The 27,597-nt window shown below is 54.5% G+C and overlaps 2 protein-coding genes across 4 annotated transcripts; both read left to right on the top strand.

Moving 5' to 3' along the window:
• Positions 1 to 562: 562 nt before the first annotated feature.
• ANKRD24 (ankyrin repeat domain 24) lies at positions 563 to 17,279 on the top strand (the record flags this gene model as incomplete). Of its 3 annotated transcripts, none has more annotated exons than XM_081090906.1 (21): positions 563 to 616; positions 1,476 to 1,562; positions 1,691 to 1,821; positions 1,903 to 1,991; positions 2,963 to 3,027; positions 3,547 to 3,604; positions 5,303 to 5,373; positions 5,567 to 5,673; positions 5,811 to 5,993; positions 6,509 to 6,537; positions 7,094 to 7,174; positions 7,313 to 7,420; positions 9,079 to 9,123; positions 9,212 to 9,310; positions 10,147 to 10,219; positions 10,433 to 10,551; positions 10,722 to 12,239; positions 14,134 to 14,301; positions 16,302 to 16,427; positions 16,810 to 16,875; positions 16,977 to 17,279. In XM_081090906.1, 13 exons carry the CDS (start codon positions 5,816 to 5,818, stop codon positions 17,052 to 17,054), a joined length of 2,688 nt encoding a protein of 895 aa, XP_080947032.1. In that variant the 3' UTR covers positions 17,055 to 17,279. The 3 variants fall into 3 exon arrangements, with proteins under 3 accessions (XP_080947032.1, XP_080947031.1, XP_080947030.1); XM_081090905.1 differs by having other exon boundaries at positions 578 to 616; positions 5,806 to 5,993; XM_081090904.1 differs by lacking the exon at positions 563 to 616 and having other exon boundaries at positions 789 to 1,562; positions 5,806 to 5,993.
• A 1,990-nt stretch (positions 17,280 to 19,269) lies between these two features.
• On the top strand, positions 19,270 to 27,216 carry EBI3 (Epstein-Barr virus induced 3; the record flags this gene model as incomplete). Its single annotated transcript, XM_081093031.1, has 5 exons — positions 19,270 to 19,336; positions 20,281 to 20,401; positions 21,441 to 21,619; positions 22,659 to 22,816; positions 25,657 to 27,216. 5 exons carry the CDS (start codon positions 19,270 to 19,272, stop codon positions 25,807 to 25,809), a joined length of 678 nt encoding a protein of 225 aa, XP_080949157.1. The 3' UTR covers positions 25,810 to 27,216.
• Between the last annotated feature and the right edge of the window lie 381 nt (positions 27,217 to 27,597).

Genomic DNA, 27,597 nt, shown 5'->3' with positions numbered 1-27,597 from the left:
CATGTGGCGGTGCAGGGAGTGAGGCCCTGGGTTCAAATTCAGGTTGAGCAAGCTGCTGATCCCCACTGGGGGTTGAGTGAGTGAATGAGTCAGTGAATGAATGATGGCTGAGTGAATGCATGAATTGATGAGTGAGCTGGGCTGTCAGGGCGGCAGGGGGAGGCTCTGTCTGTCCAGGGCTCAGGCCAAGAGTCTCCTGCCAGCCCCGGCCAGCTTGAAGGAGGTGGAGAGCACACAGTAGGCAGTTCCTGGGGGAGACAGTGGGCAGCTGCAGGGAAGAGGGAGCCAATTCCCTTGGCTACATCTCCTCAGGGCGATCAGGTCAGGTCACCCCTCCCCGCCCACACCACCCCTCCCCCACCGCCCAGCCCTGCCCCTCCCCCACCGCCCAGCCCAGTCCCCTCCCTGCCCCCCCCACTCCCCATTGAGCGAGAGGACACCAGGAGGAGGGCAAGCAAGCGGGTAAGGGGGGGAGGAAGGGGCGGTGCTGGGTTTGGCCCCACCACTGGGCCAGATCACGGAGCTCTGGCTGTGCCTGCCCCTCCCTCCGGCCCCTCTGGCCGAGGGCGAGGATGCCATGAAGCAGCTGTGCCTGTGCGCCGCCACCTCCTCTGCGGTAGGCCGGGGGAGGGGCCTGGAGCCAGGGACTCGGGTCCTAACTCTCCCCGCTGCCCGCCCCTCCCCACCCCCTGCCATGGGGGCCTAGACCCCCCACCCCCAGACCGGGGGAGGATGAGCTGGGAGGGGGCAGAGGTGGGGGATGGATGAGGCTTTTGGGGAGACAGATGGGGACTTTGAGGACAGATAGGAACACAGGATAATTGAGAGGGCATTTGAAGGGACAGTTTCAGAGAACATTTTCGGATGGGTTCATTTGGGGAGATAATTTGGATGCTATTTTGGGGGACCATTTTTGGAAAAAGATTGACATTTGAGGAACAATTTCAGAGGACATTTGAGAGATTTTGTAGAGGATATTTTTGGGACAGATGATGGGGTCATTTGGGGGGAGGGTTTTGGAAAACACGTCAAGAACTTTGGGGAGACATTTTGGAATGCATTTCAGGCTATGGTTTTGGGGAACAGATCTTGGAGGACATTTGGGTGACAATTGTAGTATTTCAGGGGTAGTGCTAGAAGGATAAATGGCAAAGGATGGTTATGAGGGACATTAAAAGGGACATTTTAGGGGTTCCGATGGGAGGACTTCTGAGGGTAGTTTGGAAAGATGTGTGGATCAGTTTGATAGGGTGATGTTGGGAAGATGGCTGTTCACTAAGGGACAGACTGGGGCCCGGGCATGGGGGGCAGTTTGGGGAGAGATGCTGGGGGCTTATCTGGGATGGCTTAATGGGGGGTGCTGGCATTGGGTATTGGATGAACCGTTGGGGCGATGGGCCTAGGGAAAGATGCTGGGAGGCACAGGCTTGGAGGACCCTGTCTCAGACTCCCACCGAGACCACCTCCCCCCACAGCTGCGGCTCAGCCCCACCGACCTTGGCTCCTGCCCGCCCTGTGGTCCCTGTCCCATCCCGAAGCCGGCAGCCAGGGTCAGACGCCAGGCAAGTGCCCAGGGGCGGGTGGTGAGAGCCCAGAGCCCCTGCCGGGGGGGGGGGGGGGGGGGGGGGTGGGGGGAGGGGGAGGGGGCGCTGGCTGCCCAGCCCCATCATCCTCTGGGTGTGCCCCACAGAGCCAGGACTGGGGCAAAAGTGACGAGCGGCTGCTGCAGGCCGTGGAGAGCAATGATGCCGCCCGCGTGGCCTCCCTCATCGTGCGCAAGGGTCTGGTGCCCACGAAGCTGGACCCTGAGGGCAAGTCCGCGTGAGTGCCCATGCCCGGGGCGGGGGTATGATGGCTGAGGGGTGGCCACCCTGCTGCTTACCCCTCACCTCTGACCTCCAGATTCCACCTGGCAGCTATGAGGGGTGCAGCCAGCTGTCTGGAGGTGATGCTGGCACACGGCGCCAACGTCATGAGCACAGACGGGGCAGGTACTGCGCACCAGGCCCCAGGGGAGGGAGGAGGAACTCAGACCAGGTGCCCTGCTTGGGGGTCCAGCCCGGCCCTGCCTCATGTCCTTAGTGTCTTGCTGAAAAGGGGGGAGGGGTTCCCTTTAGTGTCCACAGGGAGTCACGGGGGCATGCCAGGCTACCGGTGCCCAAGGACAGGGACCATGGCTATCATCAAGCAAGGTGAGTTAACTTGTAGATGAGGAGTAGCTGGGACTCAGGTAGTGGTTGGATCAGAGGAAGTAGTTGGGACAGAGGAGCATATGAGCTTGAGATGTAGCTGAGGGCATGAGAATAATAACTAAATTTGGAGGGAGTATCTGAGTGTGTGGAGTATCTGGGGTTTATAGGTAGCTGGAGCTCTGGGAATAGCTGGAACAAAAGGAAATTCTGAGTTTATGACTTAACTAGGGACCTGAGGGGAAAACTGAGATATACTTCACAGCCAAAAGGAGTAGTTGGGGCTCAGGGAGTAACTAGGCATGGAGCATAGTCATGTCTGAAGCTTCCAGCAACAGGCATTGTGCCAGGATGTGTAGAGTAACTGCGGATTTGTAGAGTATCATGGCAGGGACATAGCTGGCACATGTGATAGCAAGGGTAGATGGATTAGGTGGGACATACAGAACAACTGTGGATTCTGAGGGGCATAGATGGTGCTTCACTGTAGCTGAGCATGTAGAGTGGCTAGGGATATGGGAAGTAGCTGGGGCAGTAGGGCTTGAGGAGTGGGTGGGTGTGGAATGTAACTAAGATGAGATTGTCTGGGACATAGACTAGTTAAGGCTTGGAGAGTCTGACCACAGGGAGTAGCATGGTTTTGAGAAATACCTGGGTTTGGGGACTTGGTAGATACAGGGAAACTGAGTCATCACAAATACTTGACACAGTTTGGGGAGCAGTCAGAGCTTCTTGGGTATCTGGAGCCCTAGTAAATCCTCTCTTCCTTTCAGGTTACAATGCCCTCCACCTGGCTGCCAAGTATGGGCATCCACAGTGTTTGAAGCAACTGCTCCAGGTTATTTCCTTTCTTATCTCAGATACTCCCTGAATGCCCAGATACTCCCATGCCCTGATTATTCCTGAGTTACAGCAATTCCCTGAACCCCCATATATTCCCTGAATCCTAGATATTCCTTGGCCTCTTTTACTCCTGAGCTACTCCTTCAATAACTGGATATTCCCTGAGTGTCCAGATACTTCCTACAAGATACATTCCCAATATCAGATATTTCCTGAGCCCCAGTTTCTCCCAAACCTTAGGTACTTTCTTGGCCACCAGTACTCTTAGAGCTCCCATCCACTCCCCAAACCCCCAGCTGCGTCTGAGATCCTAGCTATTCCCTTTTTCTCACAAACTTTTATAATAAAGAGTTACTCAGAGGCCCATGAGACAGGCTCCACCGAGCAGGTAACTGGGAGGGGAGAAGGGGGTGAAGCAAGGAGAGTGAAATAGCAGAGCCAAGGAGGGGCAGTTCCTATAGAAACCAGAAACAACGAGGATTGGCTCCTCAAGTGACCTGTCCCCCCTCCCCAGGCATCCTGTGTGGTGGACATTGTGGACAGCAGTGGGTGGACGGCCTTGCATCATGCAGGTGGGTGCAGCCCAGCTTGTCCTGCTAGGCGTGGGGGTTATTCTACCCAGTGCCCTGCGGGAGCTGCCTGCCTTCTCTTTCTTCCTTCCTGAGCACCTACTGTGTGTCAGCACTGGGTCTTAGTAACTCTTTGAGCCATGATGCCCCCATTGGACAGACAAGGGGATTGAGGTTCACCCGCAAATAGTTGGGAGGACCTAAGCCGTCTGACCCCAAAGCACAGCCTACTGCATGCCAGTCCTGACGGGGGATGACCAGAGTGTGATTTCCTTGGAGGAACGCTTAGGGGATCTCAGGAAGGCCGAAGGCCCAGGCAGCCTTTTAACTCATCAAATCCAAAATGTCCGTCACAGAATAAATTTGCGTCTGCTTTAGAGTTTACTAAGTCCCTGTAGTTGGAGTATGCTGCCACCTAGTGGTGGCCATGCCTTTGGTCACACTATGGAAGCTCGTTGGTTTTTTTCATTCAGTAAATATTGCTAGAGAACCTGCTATGCACCAGGTTCTGTCCTAAGCATTAGGATTATAGCAGCAAACAAAATCCTGTACTCCCTTGGGCACACAGCAGGTATCACAGTTTGTTGACTTGTCCAGAGACACCTCCCAGCAGAAAGCCCTCCCTCCCTTCCCTTTTTGAGGCTCCGGACATCCATACCTTCTTCCACGTCAGCCTTACCAGCTTCCACTTTAAGACCTTGCCCATGCGGTATCCTCTGCCTTCCCCCTTTCACCTTCAAAACTCACAACTCAGGCCCTCGCTGGTGTGACTCAGTGGATAGAGTGTCGGCCTGTGGACTGAAGGGTTCTGGGTTCAATTCCGGTCAAGGACACATGCCTGGGTTGCAGGTTCAATCCCCAGTCAGTTGGGGGCGGGGGGGGGGGGGGCGCATGGCGGTGCAGGAGGCAGCCGGTCAGTGATTCTCTCTCATCATTGATGTTTCTCTCTCTCTCCCTCTCCCTTCTTCTCTGAAATCAATAAAGATATATATATTATTTTTTTAAATATATTTTATTGATTTTTTACAGAGAGAAAGGGAGAGAGATAGAGAGTTAGAAACATCGATGAGAGAGAAACATCGATCAGCTGCCTCCTGCACATCTCCCACTAGGGATATGCCCGCAACTCAGGTACATGCCCTTGACCGGAATCGAACCTGGGACCCTTCAGTCCGCAGGCCGACGCTCTATCCACTGAGCCAAACCGGTTTCGGCAATAAAGATATATTTTTAAAATTAAAAAAAAAACCCTCACAACTCAGATTAAACCTCAAGAAGCCTGCCACACCTCAGCTGAGACCCGATCCCTCTGGTAAACAGTAACACTCTCTGTACAGAGGCTTTGGCACCTAGTCGGTGCACAATACATGCTAGGTGAATCAAAGAGGACAAAGACATGAAAATCAGCCCCGAGTTCTACCTTCAGGGAGAGCCACAATGGAAGGTAGAAAGAGCTTGGGACCGGGAGCTAGCAGACCTGGGTCCTCATCGTGGCTCCGCCTCCGGCCCCCCTGAATGACCATGGACCTGCTTGGGCCTCAGTTTCCCCAACTGTAAAATGGGATTCATACCTTTGTTACTGACCTTTCGGGGGAGGTGGGAATTCCTCATGAAATAAAGATAATCACACCCAGACAGAAGGCTCCCAGGAGATGTCTAAGCTTTGCCCTAACTACCCCCCATCCTCTTCTCTTTCTCCAGCGGCTGGTGGCTGCATCTCTTGCTCAGAAATGCTCTGCTCCTTCAAGGCACATCTGAATCCCCGGGATCGGGTGAGCCTCTGGGGTCTTTAGGGGAAAGATACTGTGCTTGACACATGCTGCCACCAAGTGGTAGCTTCGCAGGCAGGCAGCCTTTGAAAAGTGTGGGAACGTTTCAGGTGAAGCTCAGGGGCAGGTACACAGGGGCTCCCCCACCTCCCAGGGTCAGCCTCTGACGTCTCATTCCTCCCCTAACTCCCACCAGTTGGGTACAACGCCCCTCATCATAGCAGCTCAGATGTGTCACACCGACCTGTGCCGCCTCCTCCTGCAGCAGGGGGCTGCCGTGAACGACCAGGACCTGCAGGGCAGGTGAGCCTCCCTCCTCTTAAGGTGTCTGGTTGGGGGGATCTTGTTGGCATGCTCCTTCAATCCAGGCTGGCGTTGAAGGCGGGGAGGGTTTGAGGATGTCCTTACCCTCTCAGTAGCCCCTTCTCCTGGTAGGACAGCCCTCATGCTGGCCTGTGAGGGGGCGAACCCTGAGACCGTGGAGGTGCTGCTGCAGGGAGGGGCCCAGCCAGGCATCACCGACGCACTGGGCCAGGACGCTGCCCACTATGGCACCCTGGCAGGGGACAAACTTATCCTGCACCTCCTGCAGGAGGCGGCCCAGCGCCCCTCACCACCCAGCGGTATGCAAGCCCCGCCTCTAAGCAATCTCGGGCACCCCCCTTCTAGGCAGTTTCTTGCTACCCCTCTCTCTTCCTTCTATGAAGAGTTTTAAGGTATCCCTGTGTGCTGCATTATAGGAGGTTTCTTGGCTTCCCTGATCCTAATCAGGACAGTTTCAAGGAGCACCAGAGCTGTTAGAATAATCTAGGGGTCCACCCTGCTTTCCTAGGTCATCTTTTTTTTTTTTTTCCCTGGGTCATCTTTATTCTTGGGTCTTTGCCTTTTCTAAGAATTGGTGTCCCACTTGCTCCATCCTGAAGATGCCACTGTCCTCTCTTTTTGAGAGTTTCAAGGCCCCTCAGCGTTCTGCCAACGTGGTTGGTTCCCAACTTAAAAGTTCTGGTGCTTGGGCAATCAGGAGCTCCCCCCTCCTCTGCACAAGTCCCCTGGGTTCACTAATGCCCTTCCTAGGGTGGGGGGCGGAGTCCGGGAACACCCAGCCTGACCCTGCTTTTCTTTCTCCCCGCCCTCCTAGAGGAAGACTCGGGGGAGGCATCATCTCAGGTACAGTCTCTAAGCAGTGACCGAGCCCCCTCCCTGTGCTCACTGCCTCCCTCACCCTAAGCTCTGTGGGGAGAGAAGGAAGAGGTGGGCCCCTGCCCCGGGGTTCTGACTCAGGAGGACCTGTCAGGACCCTTGCCACCAAGTGACAGCATCACCCGCAGCGTAATGCCCAGAACTGGCTGAGACGCTGTGGGGATGAGGTCAGATCCTGGGGCTGGGGGGGTGGGGAGGGCAGCGAGGTTGGTGAGGGCTGATGCAGTCAGGGAAGGAGCAGGTCTGTCCTTCCTGTCTCCCGGGTTGTAGCACCTCAGCTCCAGGGAAGGGTCGCTTGGAGACAGTTGGTCCAGGTGGGCCAAGTCCTGAGGCGTGGAGCGGAGCAGAAAGTAGAGCAAAAGATCTGGAACTCTCGGGGAACATGGTCTCATCCCCTTTGATGCTGGATAAGTGAGGACCAGACAGGCAGGGTCGCACAGGATGTGAGGGCAGGGTTCAGTGGGCTGACTTACCTGGTGGGAGGCTAGCAGGTCTCCCATGTGCACCTCCTCCCTCCCACCAGAACTCTGTGTCCAGCCATGAGAAGCGGGGGGCTCCCAAGAAGCGGAAGGCGCCTCAACCTCCCACCAGCACCCCGATGCCGGTGAGAGATGCCCTGGCCGTGGAGAAGAAGGGGGCCCTCAGGGGTGGGAGTTGGGGAAGGAAGCTCCTGCCCAAATATGGGACGGGACAGCCCTTGAGCCTCAAGTAAAAGTGAGGGGTCCTGGGTTCGGGGGAACAGGATGATCGAGATGCCTATGAGGAGATTGTGCGGCTGCGACAGGAGAAGGGCCGCCTGCTTCAGAAGATCCGGGGCTTGGAGCAGCACAAGGAACGGAGGAAGCAGGAGGTAAGGAGGAGCAGGAACACAGGCCTGGGGCTGAGCCTGGGGTGGGGTGCAATTCTGAGGAGAAGAATGCTCCTACGTCCCCACCCTTACCTCCTCCCCCTCTTCCCCTGACCACTCTGCTCTAGCCTCCTGGGCCTCCTCACTGCTCCTCCAACTCACCAGGCACAATCCTGCCTCAGGGCCTTTGCATGTGCTGTGCCCTTTGCTTACAACACTCCTCTCAGATCTCTCCAGCCTCCCTCCTTTACCTCTTTCAGGTTTTTGCTCAAAGATCCTTTCCCTGCCCGCCTTATTTAAAACTAGAGTCCCGGTGCATGAAATTCATGTGGGGGAGGGGGTGTCCCTCAGCCTGGGGCCTGCACCCTCTCCAGTGTGGGACCCCTTGGGGGATGTCCGACTGCCTCTCGCAATCTGGGACTGCTGGCTCCTAACCGCTCGCCTGCTTGCCTGCCTGATCACCCCTAACCCCTCTGCCTGCGTACCTGATCGCCCCTAACCACCTCTGCCTGTCTGCCTGATTGCCCTTAACTGCTCCCCTACCGGCCTGATCACCCCTAACTGCTCCCCTGCTGACCTGATTGCCCCTAACCGCCTCTGCCTCACCCCACACCCAGGACCCAGGATTCCCTCCTCTGGCCGGTCGCAGGTACCTGGGACCTGGGCTTCCCTCCCTCTGGCCAGCTGCAGGCACCCAGGACCCGGGGCGGCTTCGCCCGGGCCAGTCACAGCCGCTGGGGACCATGGGCGGTCAGCTTTGCCCGGGCCGCAGCCACAGGCGCCCAGGACCGCGGGGACCATGGGGTGTGCGGCTTGTCCTCTCCCAGGCCGCAGCCTGGCTAGTCCCCATTCCTCTCTCGAGAGCTCATTTGTGCCTGGCTGGTCCCCATTCCTCTCTCCCCAGTGTTGAGTGAGCAGTTAGGCATGATGGTGTGAGGGCGTGAGGGCATGAGGGTGTGAGGGCATGATGACCATTTGCATATTAGCTCTGTATTATATAGGATTGTAACACTCTTCTGTTGCTTCTCAGTTCACTTTACTTTAAAATATATATATATATATATATATATATATATATATATTTTAATATATATTTTTTTAGAGAAAGAGGAGGGAGGGGGAGAGAGAAAGATCAATCAGCTGCTTCCTGCATGCCCTCCTACTGGGGAAGGAGCTGGAAACCCTGGCATGTGCTCTGTTCTGGAATCGAACCAGAAACCTTTTGGTGCACGGAACAATACCCAACAACCTGAGCCACACCAGCCAGGGCCCTTTATTTTTATGTAAAGCACTTACTGTTATTGGACATACTATATATTTTATTCATGTTTACCCATTCGATGGTAAGCTCATGAAGGAAGGCATAGGTAATGGTGCCTGGCTCACAGTAGATGCTTGATAAATATTTAGAGGATGGACAGATATTGATGGGTGAGTGAATGGGTGAGTGAATGAGTGAGTGAATTAGTGGCCAAAAATGGGGTCTGGCATAAAGAAGGCACTCAGTAAGTACTTAGTAATGAGTGAGCGGGTAGAGCAGTGCTGGGTGTGCAGTAGATGCACAGCAGATGCCTGTGGTTGGGACGGAGGGCTACTAGCAGGAGGTGGGCCAGGAATGCCCCCAGCCCAGATCCAAGTCCTGTCCCCACTTGTTTCATAAGCTGCCAGAGGCGGAGGCCAGCTCCCTGCACAGCCTGGAGAGACAGGTAGGTGGAAGGTCGGGGGAGAGCCAGCCACCCAGCTGCCCAGTGTTTCTTCCTGGAGACCCGCTGAGCCGCCACCACCTTCCTCCAGGTGCAGGAGCTACAGCAGCTGCTGGCAGAGAAGCAGGAGGAGAAGGAGAGTCTGGGACGGGAGGTGGAGAGTTTGCAGAGCCGGCTGTCCCTGCTGGAGGTAGGCGGGGTGGAGAGTGTGGGTGGGGCCTCTCTTAATCAGTTGTATGGCAACCACACTAATATACAGCCTCACACACATGCAAACACACACACAACAAACATACAAACACAATCACATACAGCTAACACACACATAAAAGACACTTCCCAAAACGCACAATCACACACACTCACATACACAAGAGATGGACAGCCACGCTCATATACATGTGATATAACAGGCAAACAGACAACAAACAAATCCATGAAAGCACAATCACACACACATCACAAATATGTGCATACAGCAAACACTTCTCATTTAATCACATACGCAGATGACACCCCCCAAATACATATAAACACACATTTCTCAAAATACATGATTACACAAACATTCATATACACATTCAGAATGCAACCACACACACACAACAGACTAAAACACAGGTGCAGAATCACACCGTCACAGGAACTCACACAGGTGAGGCAAGGGCCACGGTGCACAGGGCACACGCACACACGTGCTCACTGCAGACCCACAACCTCACACCCTCGCCAGGATGGACCCACTGTCCCCCTCCCAGTCCCAGGTGTCCAGGCTGCACATACAACCCCAGTCATTGGGGTTATGGTCACACACTTGGGCAGTGATTGGGCCATTTGCTCATTTTCCTGGGAGGCCAGCATCGTCCCGGGCACACAGTAGGCACTCTATACTTGTGGGCCAAACACAGCCAGTTTGATGCTTGTGGGGTCAAATAAACCCATGAACATTTCTGTCCACTCTAGATTCCTGGGGGTTCCTTGGGGTGGGAGGGCAGGACCCCAAGACAGACATTGGGCCCCTTTCAGAATGAGCGGGAGAACACCAGCTATGACGTGGCCACGCTGCAGGATGAGGAGGGTGAGCTGCCCGACTTCCCAGGTGAGCCCCTGCCTTGTCCTTCCCCCGTGCACCCCACCACCTGGTCCCTGGGGTCCCAGGAGACAGAGCTTCTGCCCACAGGCATGGAGTTTGAAGCTGAAAGGAAGGTTGGCCCTCAGTTATTTATTTCGCATGCCCCGGGGGCCCCCAAGCACCCCAGCTTCCATCCCCTGCGGTGTGGGACCCCCGGGTCTGACTCTGTTTCACTGCCAGGGGCCGAGACGTTGCTCTCCAAGCAGCTAAGCCCGTCAGCCCAGGAGCTCTTGGCCTCGCTGCGGGAACAGGTGGCCACGCTCACCAGACAGAACCAGGAGCTGATGGAGAAGGTCCAGGTGGGGAAACCAAGGCCTGGTAGAGGGGCTATGGGCCGGGGACAGATCTGAGGGGGTTGGGATGGGCACGTGGCTGAGTTCATGGGCAGGGAAGGTGGCAAGACTGCCGTGTGCCCCCACGGCCACTTCAGCTGCCACTGGTTCCCTCTCACCCCCACTCCCACCTCCAGATCCTGGAGAACTTTGAGAAGGATGAAATGGAGGCAAATGGATCCGCCGAGGTCGTCCCTCTGGCCCTCTATGACTCTCTCCGGGCTGAGTTGGACCAGCTGCGCAGGCAGCATGCCGAGGCTGTGCGGGTGCTGGAGCAGCAGGAAGTACAGGGGACCCCCAGAGAAGAGAAGGGAGCCCCTGGGGAGCACAATGACACAGGAGCCAAGACCACCCAAAATGGCCCAACGGAAATGGAGATTGATGGCATCATGGCTTCAGAAACAAAAGTGAATGGAGCTGAGGCCACAGATGATGAGACTGCAGAAGCTGGAACCACGGAAGCCAGGACTTTGGAAGCAGCATCCACAGGGACCGAGGTCATGGAAACTAAACCCACGGACAGTCAGGCCACGGAAACAGAGGGCGCGGGAGCCGAGGCTTTGGAAACAAAGGCCACGGGGGCTGAGGCCACAGAAACGAACGCTCTAGGAGGAGGAGGAAACCTGGAAGAACAGGCCACGGGAGCAGAGGCCACAAATATGAAAGCAGAGGAACCAGAAATGAAGGCCAATGGAGTGAGCGAAGTGGAAGGAGAGCTCAGAGGCACAGAGACCACAAATGTGGAGGCCACGGGAGTGGAGGTCACCACCCCTAGTGTCCCCACTGGCCCCATCCTACACCCTGGTGCTGCCGAGGCCTCGGAAAAGCTGCAAACCGAACTGGAGACTAGGATTCGTGACTTGGAGGAGGCCCTGTGGCAGCGGGAGCGGGAGGCAGCCACCGAGCTGGAGGCAGCCCGTGGCAAGTGGGAGGCCACGGAGGCTGAGGCTGACCGGCCGCCGGACCAGGGGGGTGAGGCTGTTGGTGGTGGCAGTGGTGACATGGTCCAACTGCGGGCAGCCCTGGAGCAGGCCCGGGAGGACCTCCGAGACCGGGACTCGCGCCTCCGGGAGCTGGAGGCCACCTTGGCCTGGCTGGACGAGGCCCGAGCGGCCAGGCTGCTGGCCGAGGAGGAGGCTCGGGGCCTGCGGGCAGAGCTGGCCCAGCGGGAGGAGGTGAGGCTGGAGCAAATCCGGGAGCTGGAGGTGCTACGGGAGCAGCTGGCCACTTCCACAGCCACTGAGGAGCAACAGCGGTCAGCTGCCGCCGAGCTGAGCCAAGCGCGGGAAGCCGCAGAGGCCCGGGCTGCTGAGCTGGCCGAGGCCTGCGAGGAGGCTCGGCGGGGCCTGGCAGAGCTGCGCGAGGCCTCCGAGGTGCTCCGCCAGTCCGCAGTGCCAGCCTCGGAGCATCGCCGGCTGCAGGAGGAGGCCCTTGAGCTGCGGGGCCGGGCGGCCAGCCTGGAGCAGGAGGTGGTGGCCACGGGCAAGGAGGCTGCCCGGCTGCGGGCAGAGCTAGAGCGGGAGCGAGTGGGCAGTGTGTCCCGCTTGGAGCACGAGCGCATAGTGGGCGCACTTCAGGGCGACGTGGCCCGGCTGCAGGGGCAGCTGGAGGAACTAGGACGCCGCCACGAAAAGACCAGTGCTGAGGTCTTCCAGGTGAGCATGGCCGAGCCCCTCCCAGGCACACCCAGCAGCCATCTGTTTTGACCCTGCAGCCAAAGGATGTTTCAATCCCATCGATTTCAATCCTATAGACACTAGAACCTGCCAGTGTTTCTAGGTTGGGGGTTTTACCCTGATGTTTTTACCAAACGTCCATTTTCTCTGCTGTTCAGAATGACCCAATGTTGTTTTTTTTTCTCCAACTGGCTCTTTTGAGATTGTCATTTTATCTTATGGTCATTTTGATGCTTTAACCCCTTCTGGAGGAGGAACTCGTGCACAGGGATTTTTAATCTAATTTTTAATCCAATAGATTTTTATGCTGAGTTTTTTGTTTGTTTGTTATTCATTTTGTCCCTGATGGTGGACTCCATCTTTTTTCTCAAACAAAACTGGGAACTGTTTTAACAGATATGTAAATAAGAAACTACATTCATTACTTGTCAGGAAAGCATTTTTCTCTCTGAGCTTCTGTTAACTCACCCATATAACGGAGATAATAATTCCTAGTCCTCACATGGAAATTAAGTGGTTTAATTTATGTTAGTTACTTAGGACAGTGATGGTACAAGCAACCTGTAAATGACAGGCAGAATTATTCTTTCTCCAAGAACAACCTCTTTTTTTAAAAAATATTTTTTTATTTATTTCAGTGAGGAAGGGAGAGGGAGAGATAGATAGAAACATCAATGATGAGAACCATTGATCGGCTGCCTCTTGCATGCCCCCTACTGGGGATCAAGCCTGCAACCCAGGCATGTGCCCTTGACTAGAATCGAACCTGGGGCCCTTCATCCACAAGCCGATGCTCTATCCGCTGAACCAAACCGGCCAGGGCGAACACCCTCTTTTTAAATTTATTTTCCCCCTTTATTGCTTTTCAGAGAGAGAGGAGGGAAAGGGATAGAGAGATAGAAACATTGATGAGAGAAAAACATCATTGATCAGCTGCCTCCTGCACGGCCCCTTCTGGGGATTGAGTCTGCAACCCGGGCATGTGCCCTGACCAGGAAGTCATCCAGTGACCTCTTGGTTCATGGGACAGTGCTCAACTGCTGAGCTACATCAGCTGGAAGAAATCCCTCTTTTAAACCAGTTAAACCCTTGGTCACAGTCCAACCTAAGTATAACCATCTTTATGGATGTCTTTGCAATTTTACCTTCCTTGTGATCACTTCTTTTTTGAGTAAACTTTTCAAGTCTGATTTGATTTATCAATCGGTTTAGGATTTATTTAAATAGTTAATGTGTGCCAATCTATACTAATTGAAACATCTGGTTATTATCCACTTTTCCCTGGAGCTGTTATTTCTATAAAGGTCAATGTTTTCTCTAGGATCGATTTTTGCAAATCTCACATTGCTCTGATCTTGATATTTTTGTGAAAATGCAGTCATCAACTTTTGAACATCTGTTTGCTTTTCATCCAAATTCTTCTAGTTTTCTTTCATTTTGTAAGAAATCTACAAACCTTCAACCACTAGCAGAGAAAAGAACATTAGTGGTAATAATACCACCAACTCGAATATAGCACTTATGTGTGCCAGACACGGTTCTAATTGTATTCCATGCACTTGCTCATTTTATGCTCACAACCACCCTATGAAGTGAGGAGCTGTTATTATTTTCATTTCACATATGAGGAATCTGAGGCACAGAGAGGTTAAGTCCCTTGTCTAAGGCCACACAGCTAGCAGATCAGAGGTCTTTGGCAGGGTCAGAATGTTTATCATGCCCTGTGGAGTTGGTACTTCCCTGAATCAAACTCCTCAAGGTCAAAATGGGCTTGAAGGTCCTCAGGACAAAAGAGAGGGTCATAGGAAGTCTGGGGTTCGGGCATCTTTGGGGTCCAAGTGTCCTCATGGTCACACGTGGGCTTGGGCCGCAGGTGCAGCGCGAGGCCCTATTCATGAAGAGCGAACGGCACGCAGCTGAGGCCCAGCTGGCCACGGCAGAGCAGCAGCTGCGCGGGCTGCGCACGGAGGCTGAGAAGGCCCGCCAGGCCCAGAGCCGCGCCCAGGAGGCCCTGGACAGGGCCAGGGAGAAGGACAAGAAGGTGGGTCTCCTTTTCCTGTGCTCAGTTGGAGGTCCCCACCCAGCAGAGATTGGGGGGCATCTAGGAATGTCCCCCTGAAAGGGTTCTGGGAAATGGGCCCATTTTCCAGAGAGGAGACTGAGATAGAGAAGGAAGGGGACAACTCGGACACACAGGCTACTGATTACTAATTACTTCCACAGTAACGTTTATTGGCTGCTTATCGCATGTCAGGCGCTGTGCTGTGCATTCAATATGGATCAATGCATTTATTTTTTTTTAAATGTATTTTATTGGTTTTTTTACAGAGAGGAAGGGAGAGGGATAGAGAGTTAGAAACATCGATCAGCTGCCTCCTGCACACCTCCCACTGGGGATGTGCCCGCAACCACGGTACATGCCCTTGACAGGAATCGAACCTGGGACCCCTCGGTCTGCAGGCCGACACTCTATCCACTGAACCAAACCAGTTAGGGCTGGATCAATGCATTTAATCCTCGAATTAAGTTCCAATAAGATCGCTGTTTTTATTGTCCCATTTGGGGAAACAGGCACAGAGAGATGAAGCCACTTGGCCACAGTCACACAGCTGTGCAATGGTTCTTCCAGGGCTCAACCCCAAGTTCCCAAGTTCTTTTCTTAAATAGTAAGAATAATGATAACAGGGGCCTCTGGTTATTACTCAGCTGTTTTCACACACCGTCACTTTTAATCTCACAACCCTAAGAGCCAGAAAGCATTTTTATCTTCATCTTCCAGATGAGTAAACTGAGGCGCTGAGATACAAAGTGAATGGCTCAACATTACACAGCATGTCACTGGATGGTGAACGTGACCCTCAGAGCCCCAAGGGCTTTAGTGCAGAGTCACCCAGATAGGACTTGCTGTGTGACCTTGGATAAGTCCCTTGACCTCTCTGAGCCTAGTTTTCACATCTGTAAAATGAAGATAAAGCTGTAGTAGGGATTATGCTTTATTTGTATCAGAGTTTCTCTTTCTCAGCACTAGTGGCATTAAGGGGCAGGTCACTCTTTGTGGGGGGCTGTCTTGGGCACTATGGGTTGTTGAGCAGCATCCCTGGCCCCACCCACTTGATGCCAGGAGCACCCCAGACATTCTCATTGCAGGAGAAGCCATAGGTGTCCTCTGGGGGCAGCATGGCCTCTGATGAGAACCTCTATCCCTAGGAATAATGATGAAGTTTAGCATTATTGAGTGCCTGCTCTTTGCCCAGCAGTTTACACTTACTGTTCAGAATCAGTGAACTGGTGGGAACCATGATTCTCTTTACAGATGAGGAAACTGGGCTCAGAGGGGTTGAGTCGTCTTCCCAAGATCTCCGTAGAGAAAGGGATAGAGAGGGACCCAACCCCGGGCTGTCTGACAGCCACACCGGCTTCCCACCCTGTTCCACCAGCCTTCCCTTTCCAGCTCCAGGAGCGGGTGTGACAGGATCCGCAAACATTTACTGTAACGGACCCGATAGGCAGTGTTTTGGGCTCAGGAGAAGCCATAGGTGACATGAATACGAATGGGCGTGGCCATGCACCAATTCAATTTTATGTATGAACACGGAAGTGTGAGTTTTACCTAATTTTCACATATCGGAAAATAGCATTCTCTTTTTTACTTTTAATCCAGCCATTTAAAACGATGACAACCATTCTCAGCCTGAGGGCCAGTTTGCTAGCGTCTAGAGCAGTGGTTCTCAACCTTCTGGCCCTTTAAATACAGCTCCTCATATTGTGACCCAACCATAAAAGTATTTTCGTTGCTACTTCATAACTGTAATGTTGCTGCTGTTATGAATCGTCATGTAAATATCTGATATGCAGGATGGTCTTAGGCGACCCCTGTGAAAGGGTCGTTCGACCGCCAAAGGGGTCACAACCCACAGGTTGAGAACCGCTGCTCTAGAGGGATGTGACCTCTGTCCCACCTCGCAAGCCTCTGTCCCACCTCTCTCACCCCTGCTGCCCAGCCCTGAGCTCAGGGTCACCAGGGTGATCCCCCGCCCGCAGATCACAGAGCTCTCCAAGGAGGTCTTCAGTCTTAAGGAGGCGCTGAAGGACCAGCCAGCAGTCCCGGGCAGCTCCGAGGTGGAGGCCCTCCGCGGCCAGGTGGAGGCCCTGCAGGGGCAGCTGGAGGTGAGAGCCACACCGGGCCCACAGAGACCCCAGAGAGGGCTGGGGGCACGCAGGCGCCTGGGGTACACGTGCCAGGCATGGGAGGACCCCAGGAGAGGGCTGGGGGCACGCAGGCGCCTGGGGTACACGTGCCAGGCATGGGAGGACCCCAGAGAGGGCTGGGGGCACGCAGGCGCCTGGGGTACATGTGCCAGGCATGGGAGGACCCCAGGAGAGGGCTGGGGGCACGTGCCAGGCACGGGAGGGAAACATTGCAGTATTTTGTCACCTGGCACCGTCTCGCTGGTCCATGCCATCGACAGAGGGGCTCAGGGTCCTCAGGGGGCACTGTGGCACCTTGGGGTGTCTTGCTTTGCTGAGCGCCCATGCCCCACATCCACAGGACGCTGCCAGGGAGCACAGCGCAGTGGTGGCCTTGTACCGGAGCCACCTCCTCCACGCCATCCAGGTGAGCCAGCCCTGGCGCTGCCATCCCCCAGCTGCTCTCTGGCCCCCGTTGCCCCGTCTGTACCATGGCAGGCGCCCAGGCTCCCCTCTGTCCCCCCGCAGGGCCAGATGGATGAAGATGTGCAGCGGATTCTGAGCCAGATCCTGCAGATGCAGAGGCTCCAGGCTCAGGGACGCTAAGCCCCGGCACGCGGACCCTGCTTGCTGGGACCTGCACGGGGCGAGCTGGGCCCACGCACTGGCCTCCGAACGTGGGGATCGGCCTGGCCCCGGCCCGCCTGTCCCTGGGTGTTCATTTCTCAGGCCCTGGCCATGCCCCCCCTCCCCCAAATTAGGGAATCTGAGTTCCCTGGCTCATGTCCTGTTGCCAGACACCAGCCCAGGAATAAAGCGCACGGAGCAGAGGACACGTGTGGCCTGATTGCTGGGGAGGGGGTGGCCCGGATCAGGGTGAGGAGAGTGAGCACCCCCTCCCGCACCCAAGTCTCAGCCCCATGGTGAACGCTGTGTTCATGCAACGTTTTACATTTTTTTAAATATATTTTATTGATTTTTTACAGAGAGGAAGGGAGAGAGATAGAGAGCTAGAAACATCGATGAGAGAGAAACATCGATCAGCTGCCTCCTGCACACCTCCTACTGGGGATGTGCCCGCAACCCAGGTACATGCCCTTGACCGGAATCGAACCTGGGACCCCTCAGTCCTCAGGCCGACGCTCTATCCACTGAGCCAAACCGGTGAGGGCTGATGCAACCTTTTAAAAAGTCAAAATGGATGCCAGAAAGTTCACCCTGAACAGAGTCTCCCAGAGTTAAGGGAAGACAGGAGCCACGCCTGCGCTGACCTCACTCTCCTGACCCCGGGCCCAGCCCCTGGGAGGGAGAGCCCACCCCAACCCCTGCCCTGGCAACTTCCCCGAAATCCCCTGGTGCTTCTCGGCCCTTTCCAGCCCCGGCGGAGGTGACTAAGACCGTGAACCCCCGTGTCCAGCCCCGGGGGTTTCCTCGCTCATCCAGGGCAGGCAGGGTGTCCAGCGGGGCTTCGGCCGCCATCCCCGTGGCTGGGAGGATGCCGTGGCAGGGGCTGCCCCCAGGTCTGCTCTGTCTCTCTCTGGCCGGTAAGCGGGGACCCCGTCGCGGTGGTCCCCGCGTGAATGGGCATCTGCTGTGTACATGCCCGGGTCTCCCTGTCCCCGCCTTCTTTTTTCCTAGACTTGGTGTCTCTATCTCTCCGTCTCCTGACTTTCTCTTTTTCTGTGTCTATTTCTCTGTCTCATCTCTCCCTGTCTCTATCTCTGTCTCTCTCATCTATGCCTAGCTCCTGTCTCTCTCCCTGTCTCCATCTCTCTGTCTCCGCTCATATCTGTGTGTGTCTATCTCCATCTCTGTCTTTCCTCTGAGTCTCCCACCCCCTCTCCCCTCCCCTCCCCTCCCCTCCCCTCCCCTCTCCTCTCCTCTCCTCTCCTCTCCTCTCTCCTCTCCCCTCCCCTCCACTCTCCTCTCCTCTCCTCTCTCCTCTCCCCTCCCCTCTCCTCTCCTCTCCTCTCTCCTCTCCCCTCCCCTCTCCTCTCCTCTCCTCTCTCCTCTCCCCTCCCCTCCCCTCTCCTCTCCTCTCCTCTCCTCTCCTCTCTCCTCTCCCCTCCCCTCCCCTCTCCTCTCCTCCCCTCTCCTCTCCCCTCCCCTCTCCTCTCCTCTCCTCTCTCCCCTCCCCTCCCCTCCCCTCTCCTCTCCTCCCCTCCCCTCCCCTCTCCTCTCCTCTCCTCTCCTCTGAGTCTCCTCTCCTCTCCTCTGAGTCTCCCACCCCCTCTCCCCTCCCCTCCCCTCTCCTCTCCTCTCCTCTCCTCTGAGTCTCCCACCCCCTCTCCCCTCCCCTCCCCTCTCCTCTCCTCTCCTCTCCTCTGAGTCTCCCACCCCCTCTCCTCTCCCCTCCCCTCTCCTCTCCTCTCCTCTCCTCTGAGTCTCCTCTCCTCTCCTCTGAGTCTCCCACCCCCTCTCCCCTCCCCTCCCCTCCCCTCGCCTCTCCTCTGAGTCTCCCCTCCTGCATCTGTCTCTGTCTTGCTCCATGCGACCGTCCCCTCTGGGGTTTCCCCAGCCCCTCCTCACTGCAGCCGGAAGGAAGGACTGACTGTGCTGGGAAAGGCCACGGGGTCTCCACTTCTCCCTTTTGTGGCCTCTTCCCCCTGCCTCCACCTCAGAGCCTTCCGCACCCTTGGCCCAGGGTGGCCAGCAAAGGAACTAGCGGATCTGCTGCCCCTGCTTGACTCTCCTTGGCCCCACGAACCTGCCAGTGAGTCCAACCCAGAGAAAGGGAAGGGGGGAGCTTGGCAGGGTCTGCGTGCCCCGCCTTCCCAAGGGGCCCCTTGCCCAGCGTCTGGAAGTGGAGCCCACAGGAGTCATGGCCCCAAGACTTCTCCTGGCCCTGGCCCTCTGGGCTGGCTGTTCACCCTGCAGTGGGAGAGAAGGTATGTAGGGCCCCTGGGGGCTGGGGGACCAGGGCCAGTCTGGGGACTGGACTTTGCTGTGGAACCTTCTGGGGTGGGATGGGAGGGGGTTCCATAGATGGGAAAGTGAGACACAGATGAATCCTACTCAAGTGACACCAGGTAGTGGCAGCCACCACCTGGAGAGAGAGAGAGAGAGAGAGGGAGAGAGAGAGAGGAGGGGTGGGGGTTAATTGCATGCACTCATGTGCTTTAAAACAAAACTGGAGCCCTGGCCAGTTTGGTTCAGTGGGTAGAGCGTCAGCCTTCAGACTGAAGGTCCCAGGTTCGATTCCAGTTGAGGGCACGTACCTCGGTTGCAAGCTCAACCCCTGGCCCTGGTTGGGGCACATTGGGGAGGCAACCAATTGATGTGTCTCTCTCACATCGATGTTTCTCTGTCTCTCCCCCTCCCTTCCACTCTCTCTAAAAAAACAAAATAAAAATAAAAAATCAATGGAAAAATCACCTCGGGTGAAGATTAACAAAACCAAAAATCTGTAACGAAGAGGAGATACAGTGAAGTATCTCCCTCCCGTCAGGTTCTGCACTACCGCGGCCTCCTCTGTGGCTTGTTAACCCTGGAGAATGAGCCAACAGTCCCTACCTTTGCAGGTTGTAGGGGGGTGAGAGGTGACGTAGGTGCCTTTCACTCATGTACTCATTCCACCAGCCCTATCAGGTGCCTCCCGCATGCCCGGCACTGGCTGGGGGTGAGGGGGGATGAACCCATGGGGGGGGCTTCAGAGCCCTGGTGTCTCCGAAATGGAGAGAATCAGCAGAATCTGACTCTGTGGGCCTCAGAATGTGGGAATTCTAAGGCTGGAATGTGGAATCTGGGACTGAGCACCGAGGGTGGCTTTCACCCCAAACCCTGGGTACTTGTGGGTGGTTTGAAAGCTCACGCTCCTCCCTCACCCCTGCAGCCCCCACCCAGTCCAGGGTGTGGTGCTGGGCCTTTAGGTACCCGATGGCCGTAGATTGCTTCTGGACCCTGCCACCGGCTGCAAACTCCACCAGGTCCACAGCCTTCATTGCCACGTACAGGTCAGAGCCTGGAGGGCTTCCTGGAGGTTCCACAGCGGGACCTGATCCCTGGGAGGAGGGCGACAGCAGCCAGCGCGGACCTGGAGCCCTGCGAGTGCTAGGGCAGCGGGTCCTGTAGAAACGTGCCTCCTACAATACACATGTCACACCAGGGGTCACTTAGAATGTTCTAGAAGCCACATTTAAAAAGAGGAAATGGGTGAAATTAATATTTTACATAAATAATATCTATATTTCTAAATATCATGATTGAGCATAATGTAATTGAACATACTTATATCCAATGTGTATATTTAAATTTAGAATAGAAATTAATATAGAAATAACTAAAATATTATTATCATTACTTTAAAAAATAGATATTTTACATCCTTTTTTACGAAGTCTTCAGAATTCCACGTGTATTTTATGAATATAGTGCCTTTCAGTTCAGATACTAAACTTTCATTAGAAATTCTTGATCTGATTGGATTTCATAAAATTTGCAGTTGAAGCAATAAATTCATGCACCCAACTTGTTCCAAACAACTTCCCCAAGTGTTCTGGTAACTGGAAACATTGCACTTAGATTACACAGAATGAATCCCACTTAAAGCCCCACTCAGTCATGCACCTGTGTTTCAAGCGCTGGGCCCCACAGGCGGCCATGACGGCTGCATGGGGCAATGTAGAAACAGGACGTTGTGATGCTGTAGAAAGTTCTATGGATGGCACTCGGCTCAAGCCTCAGAACCTTACTGTTTCAGATGCCGGAGTCTGTGACTCCATAGACCTCAGAATGTGGGAATTCTAAGGCTGGAATGTTGATCTTCCAGAAACCTGTAGAATCTGGGACCCGAGCATCTAGCGTGCTTTTCACCCCAAACCTTGGGTACTTGTGGGGTCTGTGATGTCACGTGAGTGCCTCCCCCAAGTGAGGGTCACAGAGGCAAGAGCCGGACCCCGAGCCAGAGCTCCTCACTTCGGTCCCTGCTTGGGATCGAGGGCACGGCAGGGCCAGCAGGAGTGCTGAGGCCTCATAGCGCCCACCCGTGTCCAGGCTGGGAGTGGCCGCCCACGGGGAGAGCCAGCCCTGCCTCCAGCCCACCCCAGAGGCCACCAGCTGCACCATCCCAGACGTCCAGATGTTCTCCATGGTGCCCTACATGCTGAACGTCACCGCTGTCCACCCCGGGGGCAGCAGCAGCAGCTTCGTGACCTTTGTCCCAGAGCACATCAGTGAGTGGGGGCCATGGTTGGGGGGGGGGGAGGGTCCCTGGCTTGTTTGTGCTCTTCCCCCCATCGAGGTACCCCCACCTTCTGCCTGTCACACAGTCCTGTCCTCCATCGCGGATCCTGTGGGATTTCAGAGAGGAAGGGAGAGGGAGAGAGCTAGAAACATCAGAGAGAGAGGATCATTGATCAGCTGCCTCCTGCACGCCCCCTACTGGGGGTCGAGCCCGAAGCCCGGGCATGTGCCCTTCACCGGAATCGAACCTGGGGTCCTTCAGTCCGCAGGCCGATGCTCTACCCACTGAGCCAGACCGGCTAGAAGAGTCTGATCCCACTTCTTTGCCGCCCACCTGGACCTTAGTCCCCTCACCCGCTTCCGGTTCCCACCCTCTTCCCTCAGCAGCCACCAGAGGGCGCCTTCCCTGGATCAGCCACCAGGGGGCGCTGTGAGCACCCTAGCCAGGTCCCGCCTCCCTTGGGGTAAATGCCCACATCCTCCTGTGACCTGACCCGCCTGCTCCCTAGCAGTAAGGGGGGGGGGGGGGGGGGATGGCTGCTAATGGGTGTGGATTTCTTTTTGGGTGATGAAAATGTTCTGATTAAATAGTGGTGTTCATACAACATTGTGAATGTACTAAAAACCACTGAACTGTACACTTTGAAAGGGTGAGTTTTGGTGTGCGAATTATGTCTCAAAAAGTTGCAAGCCACTCTCTTCCTTGCACTCCTGAACTTTCTCCCCTACTCTTTTTTTTTTTTCAATGAGCAATAATCTCGTCCCAGATAAACCCCGTTGGCTACGATGCTGCCACTGCTAAAGCCCTTCCCTCCTCTTTATGATCAGATTTCCTTCTGGTCTCTGGCCTTCTGTCCTGTGGATTCAGCTCCAAAAGGAGACGAGTTGGGTCTCTACTGGTCACTGCTGTGTCCCCAGGGTCCAGAGCATCACTGGACACACAGTAGACCCTCAGTTAATATTTGTTGGTTGTTTGCATGCATGCATGGAACTGCCCTCTGCTGACCCTGTCTCCTGTTTGTCTGTCAGTCAAACCAGACCCTCCAGAAGGCGTGCACCTGAGACCCCTCCATGGGCAGGGGCTGAGGGTGCAGTGGGAACCTCCCAGGTCCTGGCCCTTCCCGGAGATCTTCTCACTCAAGTACTGGATCCGCTACAAGCGCCATGGAGCCGCCCGCTTTCGCCAGGTGAGGAAGATGAGAGGCAGCTGGGGAGGGTGTAAAGGTGCGCTGAGGCCTCCCGTGCAGCTTGAGATTGATTGCTTGCGGCTAATGTGCAAAATGCAGGCAGCCCCGCAACTCCACTGCTGCTGCTGCTGCGTATCTGCCCCCAAGACTTGAAAGCAGGGGCTCACACAGAATCTTCACAGAGTGCTAGTCACAGTAGCAGAAAGGTGGAAACGCTCACATGTCCATCCGCGGGTGAGTGATTCACAAAGCATGGTCCGTCCACACACTGAGCATTGCTCAGCCGTGAAAGCCCTGACACTCTCTACAATGTGGATGAACCCTGAACGTGTGATGCCCAGTGAGAGAAGCCAGGCACACAAGGCGTGTGATTCCACGGGTGTGAAATGTCCAGGACAGGCACATCCAGAGATGGAAAGTAGATCCAGGGTTGTCAGGAGCTGAGGAGGAGGGTGAGGAGTGACTGCTGATGAAAACAGGGTGTTTTTTTTTGGGGGGGGGGTGGAATTTTCTAGAATTAGAGGCGCTGGTTGCACAACATTGTGAATGTACTAAGGGATATGGAATTGTCCACTTTAGAATGGTTAATGTTATGCCATGTAAATTTCACCTTGATTGAAAACAACCTATATTGTTTTAACTTTTTTTAAAAAAGATTTTATTGATTTTAGAGAGAGAGAGCAAGGGAGAGGGAGAAACATCGATCTGTTGCCTCCCGTACATGGCCTGACCTGGGATCAAACATGAAACCTAAGCATGTGCCCTGACGAGAAATGGAACCCACAGCCTTTGGTGTTGGGATGACTCTCCAACCGACCAGGGCTGTTTTAACTTCTTCTTTTTCTCCTCCTCCTCCTCCTCCTCCTCCTTTAAATATTTTTTTATTGATTTCAGAGAGGAAGAGAGAGACACATCAATGATGAGAGGGAATCATTGATCAGCTGCCTCCTGCACGCCCCACACTGGGGATCGACCTGAGCATGTGCCCTTAACCAGCATCGAACCTGGGACCCTTCAGTCCACAGGCCGGCACTCTATCCACTGAGCCAAGCCGGCTAGGGTTGTCTTAACTTCTTCTTTTTTTTTTTTTTTTTTAAATATATTTTATTGATTTCTTACAGAGAGGAAGGGAGAGGGACAGAGAGCCAGAAACATCCATGAGAGAGAAACATGGATCAGCTGCCTCCTGCACGCCCCCCACTGGGGATGTGCCCGAAACCAAGGTACATGCCCTTGACCGGGATCGAACCGGGGACCCTTGAGTCCGCAGGCCGAAGCTTTATACACTGAGCTAAACCGGTACTGGCGTCTTAACTTCTTAAAAAATAAAAAACAACGGCAGTGTCCTGTGAGCATCCGAAGGTCGGTGGTGGCCTGGGCAGAGCCGGATCCTGGGCTGAGAAGCGAGTCTGCAGTTCGGCTTCTCACGGCCTGCCCCGCGGTGTGGGAGTCTTCAGTGCTGGGGGGTCTTCTCCTTCCGCTCCAGGACAGTGGCCATGAACTACGGTGGCTGCCGAGCGATTCCAGTGTGGCGAGTAGCCCAGGAACTGGCTTTTAAATTTTACTAGTGCTCATTAATTTTCTTAAGTCTTTGCAGTTTTAAAATTGAGATCGAACTCACATGCCAGAAAAGTCGCTGTTTTAAAGTGCTTAAGCCAGTGGCTTTGTGTATGTTCAGAAAGTTGTGCAACCATTAAGCTAAATTTAAAACTTGCAGCATCGTATCGGCCTACGAGATGGGACACTCAGGCAGAGCAGGGAAGGGAGCTGGCAGGCCTGGGGTTGGGCAGCTGAGTGTCGGGGCTGGAGTGGGACATTCTGACAATTCAGTGGGAGGTGGAAGGAGGTGAGGGCCGGGTCAGGGAGGGAGAGTGTGGAGCAGCAGGACAGGGGAGAAAAGATGGACGGGAGAGAAAGCAGGGAAGGCAGCCTGAGTGGGTGTCTCATTCATACCCATGGGACTCTAATCTTCGGAGGTCCCTGCGTGGGGACATGAGAGGCCAAGGCCATCGAGAGAAGAACTGACTACATGTCCTGAGAGGAGGGGACACGCCGCGCTATGCAGGGCGTCCAGGCAGCATCAGGACGCAGGCGGCTGGAGCAGGAGGGAGTGGCGAGCCAAGGCAGAGCTCTGCTGGGGTTGCCCTGGGGAAGGGGACAGGGTGGGTGCATGCGGGGGGCTGGAGAGTGTGAATAATCCTGTGGGCTCTGGGCTACATGGGTGATCTCAGGTTGCCTGGCACCTGGCACTGGGTGACTGAGGGTGGGAATTAGAGAAAAGGGTGGGTTGGTTGGTTTGTCTGTGAAAGGCGTGCCCCTTTGCCATCTCTAACAGTTGGCTGACCCCCAAGAAGGGCAGTCTGTTCCTGGCCAGCAAGATGTTAAGACGCCAAAATATCCTAAGATACAAAAAAAAAAAAAAAATTAAAACATGGTTAATACAGTGAGACTGGGGGCGGTGCTTGGGGAGGGAGGCATTGAAGTCAATGATAGAAGCTCTGGTTTACTTTTTTTTTTTTTTAAATTTATTTTTATTTTTTTATTTTTTTTAAGAAGCTCTGGTTTAGAGCCAGGGGGAGGAATGGGATTGGGGGGCGGGGAAGGTCTGGGAGTGAGGGATCTCACCACTGAGACACCCCTCGAAACGGGACCATGCCTCGGCGCGGTCCAGGAAGGATTCCTGAACGAGTTGGCTCTGGGACCAGCAGGAAGCCCACACGGGTCAGGACCACACAAGCCACAGCCTGGGAGGGGCCGTGGAGGGCGAGCGGTTTAGGATGGAGCATGAGGATTGGAGGCTCAGTCACTCCGACCCCACTGACCAGCCTTTCTGCTCTCAGGTGGGGCCCATCGAAGCCACGTCCTTCACCCTCAGGGCTGTGAGGCCCCACGCCCGGTACTGCGTCCAGGTGGCCGCCCGGGACCTCACTGACTACGGGCAGTCAAGCCACTGGAGTCTCCCTGCCACGGCCTCGGGGCCGCTGGGCCAGTAGCAGGGGCTTCCCAGCACCCGGAGAGGGGCTGGTTCCTGACACCCCCTCCCCTCACCGCTACCCACTCAGGGGTGGATGGGACCTGACTGGCCTGGGGCGGCTGCTGAGTGACTGGGCAACCTTGGGCACGTGACTGCCTCTGACACTGAAGTTCCTACTCTGTGAATCGGGGATGTACTCTCTCCTTTGACTGCAGAACTGTGAATGCGACGTATTATTTATTGTTTAATTAGACAAGGACCATTGTTGCTAAAATAAAGACTCTTCCTCCCTTTGTTCAACAGGCCCAGAGAGGAGTCAGGACAGAACAGAGCAGGACGCACATACAGGGACTCCCCACTCCGCGGACAGGGTCAGGGCTGGAGAGAGGAGGAGACCGCAGCTTGAGGAGTTGGGGTGGGTGTGGAGGGGTTCTGCCTGGGACGGGATGGTGGGAGCCATTCAGTTCAGCAGTTTGGTTCCCCCATCGTCTCAAGCGATGTGAGCCCCAATGTGAGTGGACACAAATGGGACATCGTTTGTTTGGGAAGATTTCTCTGAGGAGGGGACAAAGCAGCCAGGCCTGGAAGGATTTTCTCAATCCATGGGTTTGTTTGTGGATTTCACTTGGGTCTCATCTCAAAGGTCACCTCCTCCAAGAAGTCTTCCCTGACCACATCATCTGTGGTAGCAGAATAATACCCTCTCCCCCCCCCCACCCCCCACCCCCGCCACACAAAAGATAACCACATCTAACCCCCGGAATCTGTGAATAGGGTACCTTACCTGGCAACAGGGACTCTGCAGGTATGATTAAATTAAGAATCATGATAAGACTCCTTAATTTAAATTTAATGATCTTTCATTAAGTTAATGAACACCAAGGAGAGTTATTATCCTGGGGCCCCAAGAAAATAACAAGGATCAGGCAGGAGCCCTGGCTGGGGTGGTTCAGTTGGTTGAGCATCGCCATTCACCAAAAGGTCACTGGTTTGATTCCCAGCCGGGGACATGCCAAATTCAGGCTTGCTCCCCAGGGGGCATGCTCGATGTTTCTCTCTTCATCCCCCTTTATCTCTCTAAAATCAATAAAAACATATTTTAAAAACTGTTTGAAAGAAGGAGGCAGGAGATCAGAGGGAGAGACAGCGATGTGACAGTAGAAACAGAAGACAGAAGGATGCGGGGCCATAAACCAAGTGTTGTAGGTAGGCATCTCCAAAAGCTGGAAAAGTCGAGAAAATGGATTCTCCCCTGGTGCCTCCAGAGGACCCACACTGCCACCGTATCAGGCTTCTGACCGCCAGGACTCAGATAATCGCTGTGTCAGGACAGTGAGCTTGTGGTATTTTGTTACAACAGCCACAGGAAACACACCATTTCACTTTCCATAGTTACGCTGTTTTGTCTTCAGACCATTTACCAAACCAGAAAAGGTCCTTTTGTGTGTTTATTGTCCATCTGTCCCACCATGATCCCTGCGAGGACAGGAATCTTCGGTCTTGTTCTCTGATGTGGCCCTAGAGCAGCGGTTCTCAACCTGTGGGCCGCGACCCCTTGGGGGTCAAACGACCCTTTCACAGGGGTCGCCTAAGACCATGGAAAACACATATATAATTACACATTGTTTTGTGATTAATCACTATGCTTTAATTATGTTCAATTTGTAACAATGAAAATACATCCTGCATATCAGATATTTCTATTACGATTCATAACAGTAGCAACATTACAGTTATGAAGTAGCAACAGAAATAATTTTATGGTTGGGGGTCACCACAACATGAGGAGCTGTGTTAAAGGGTCGCG

The sequence above is a fragment of the Myotis nattereri genome (genome assembly GCF_964212035.1).
Source record: "Myotis nattereri genome assembly, chromosome: 5".
Taxonomy (NCBI): domain Eukaryota; kingdom Metazoa; phylum Chordata; class Mammalia; order Chiroptera; family Vespertilionidae; genus Myotis; species Myotis nattereri.
This window is presented reverse-complemented; position numbering and strand designations above follow the sequence as displayed.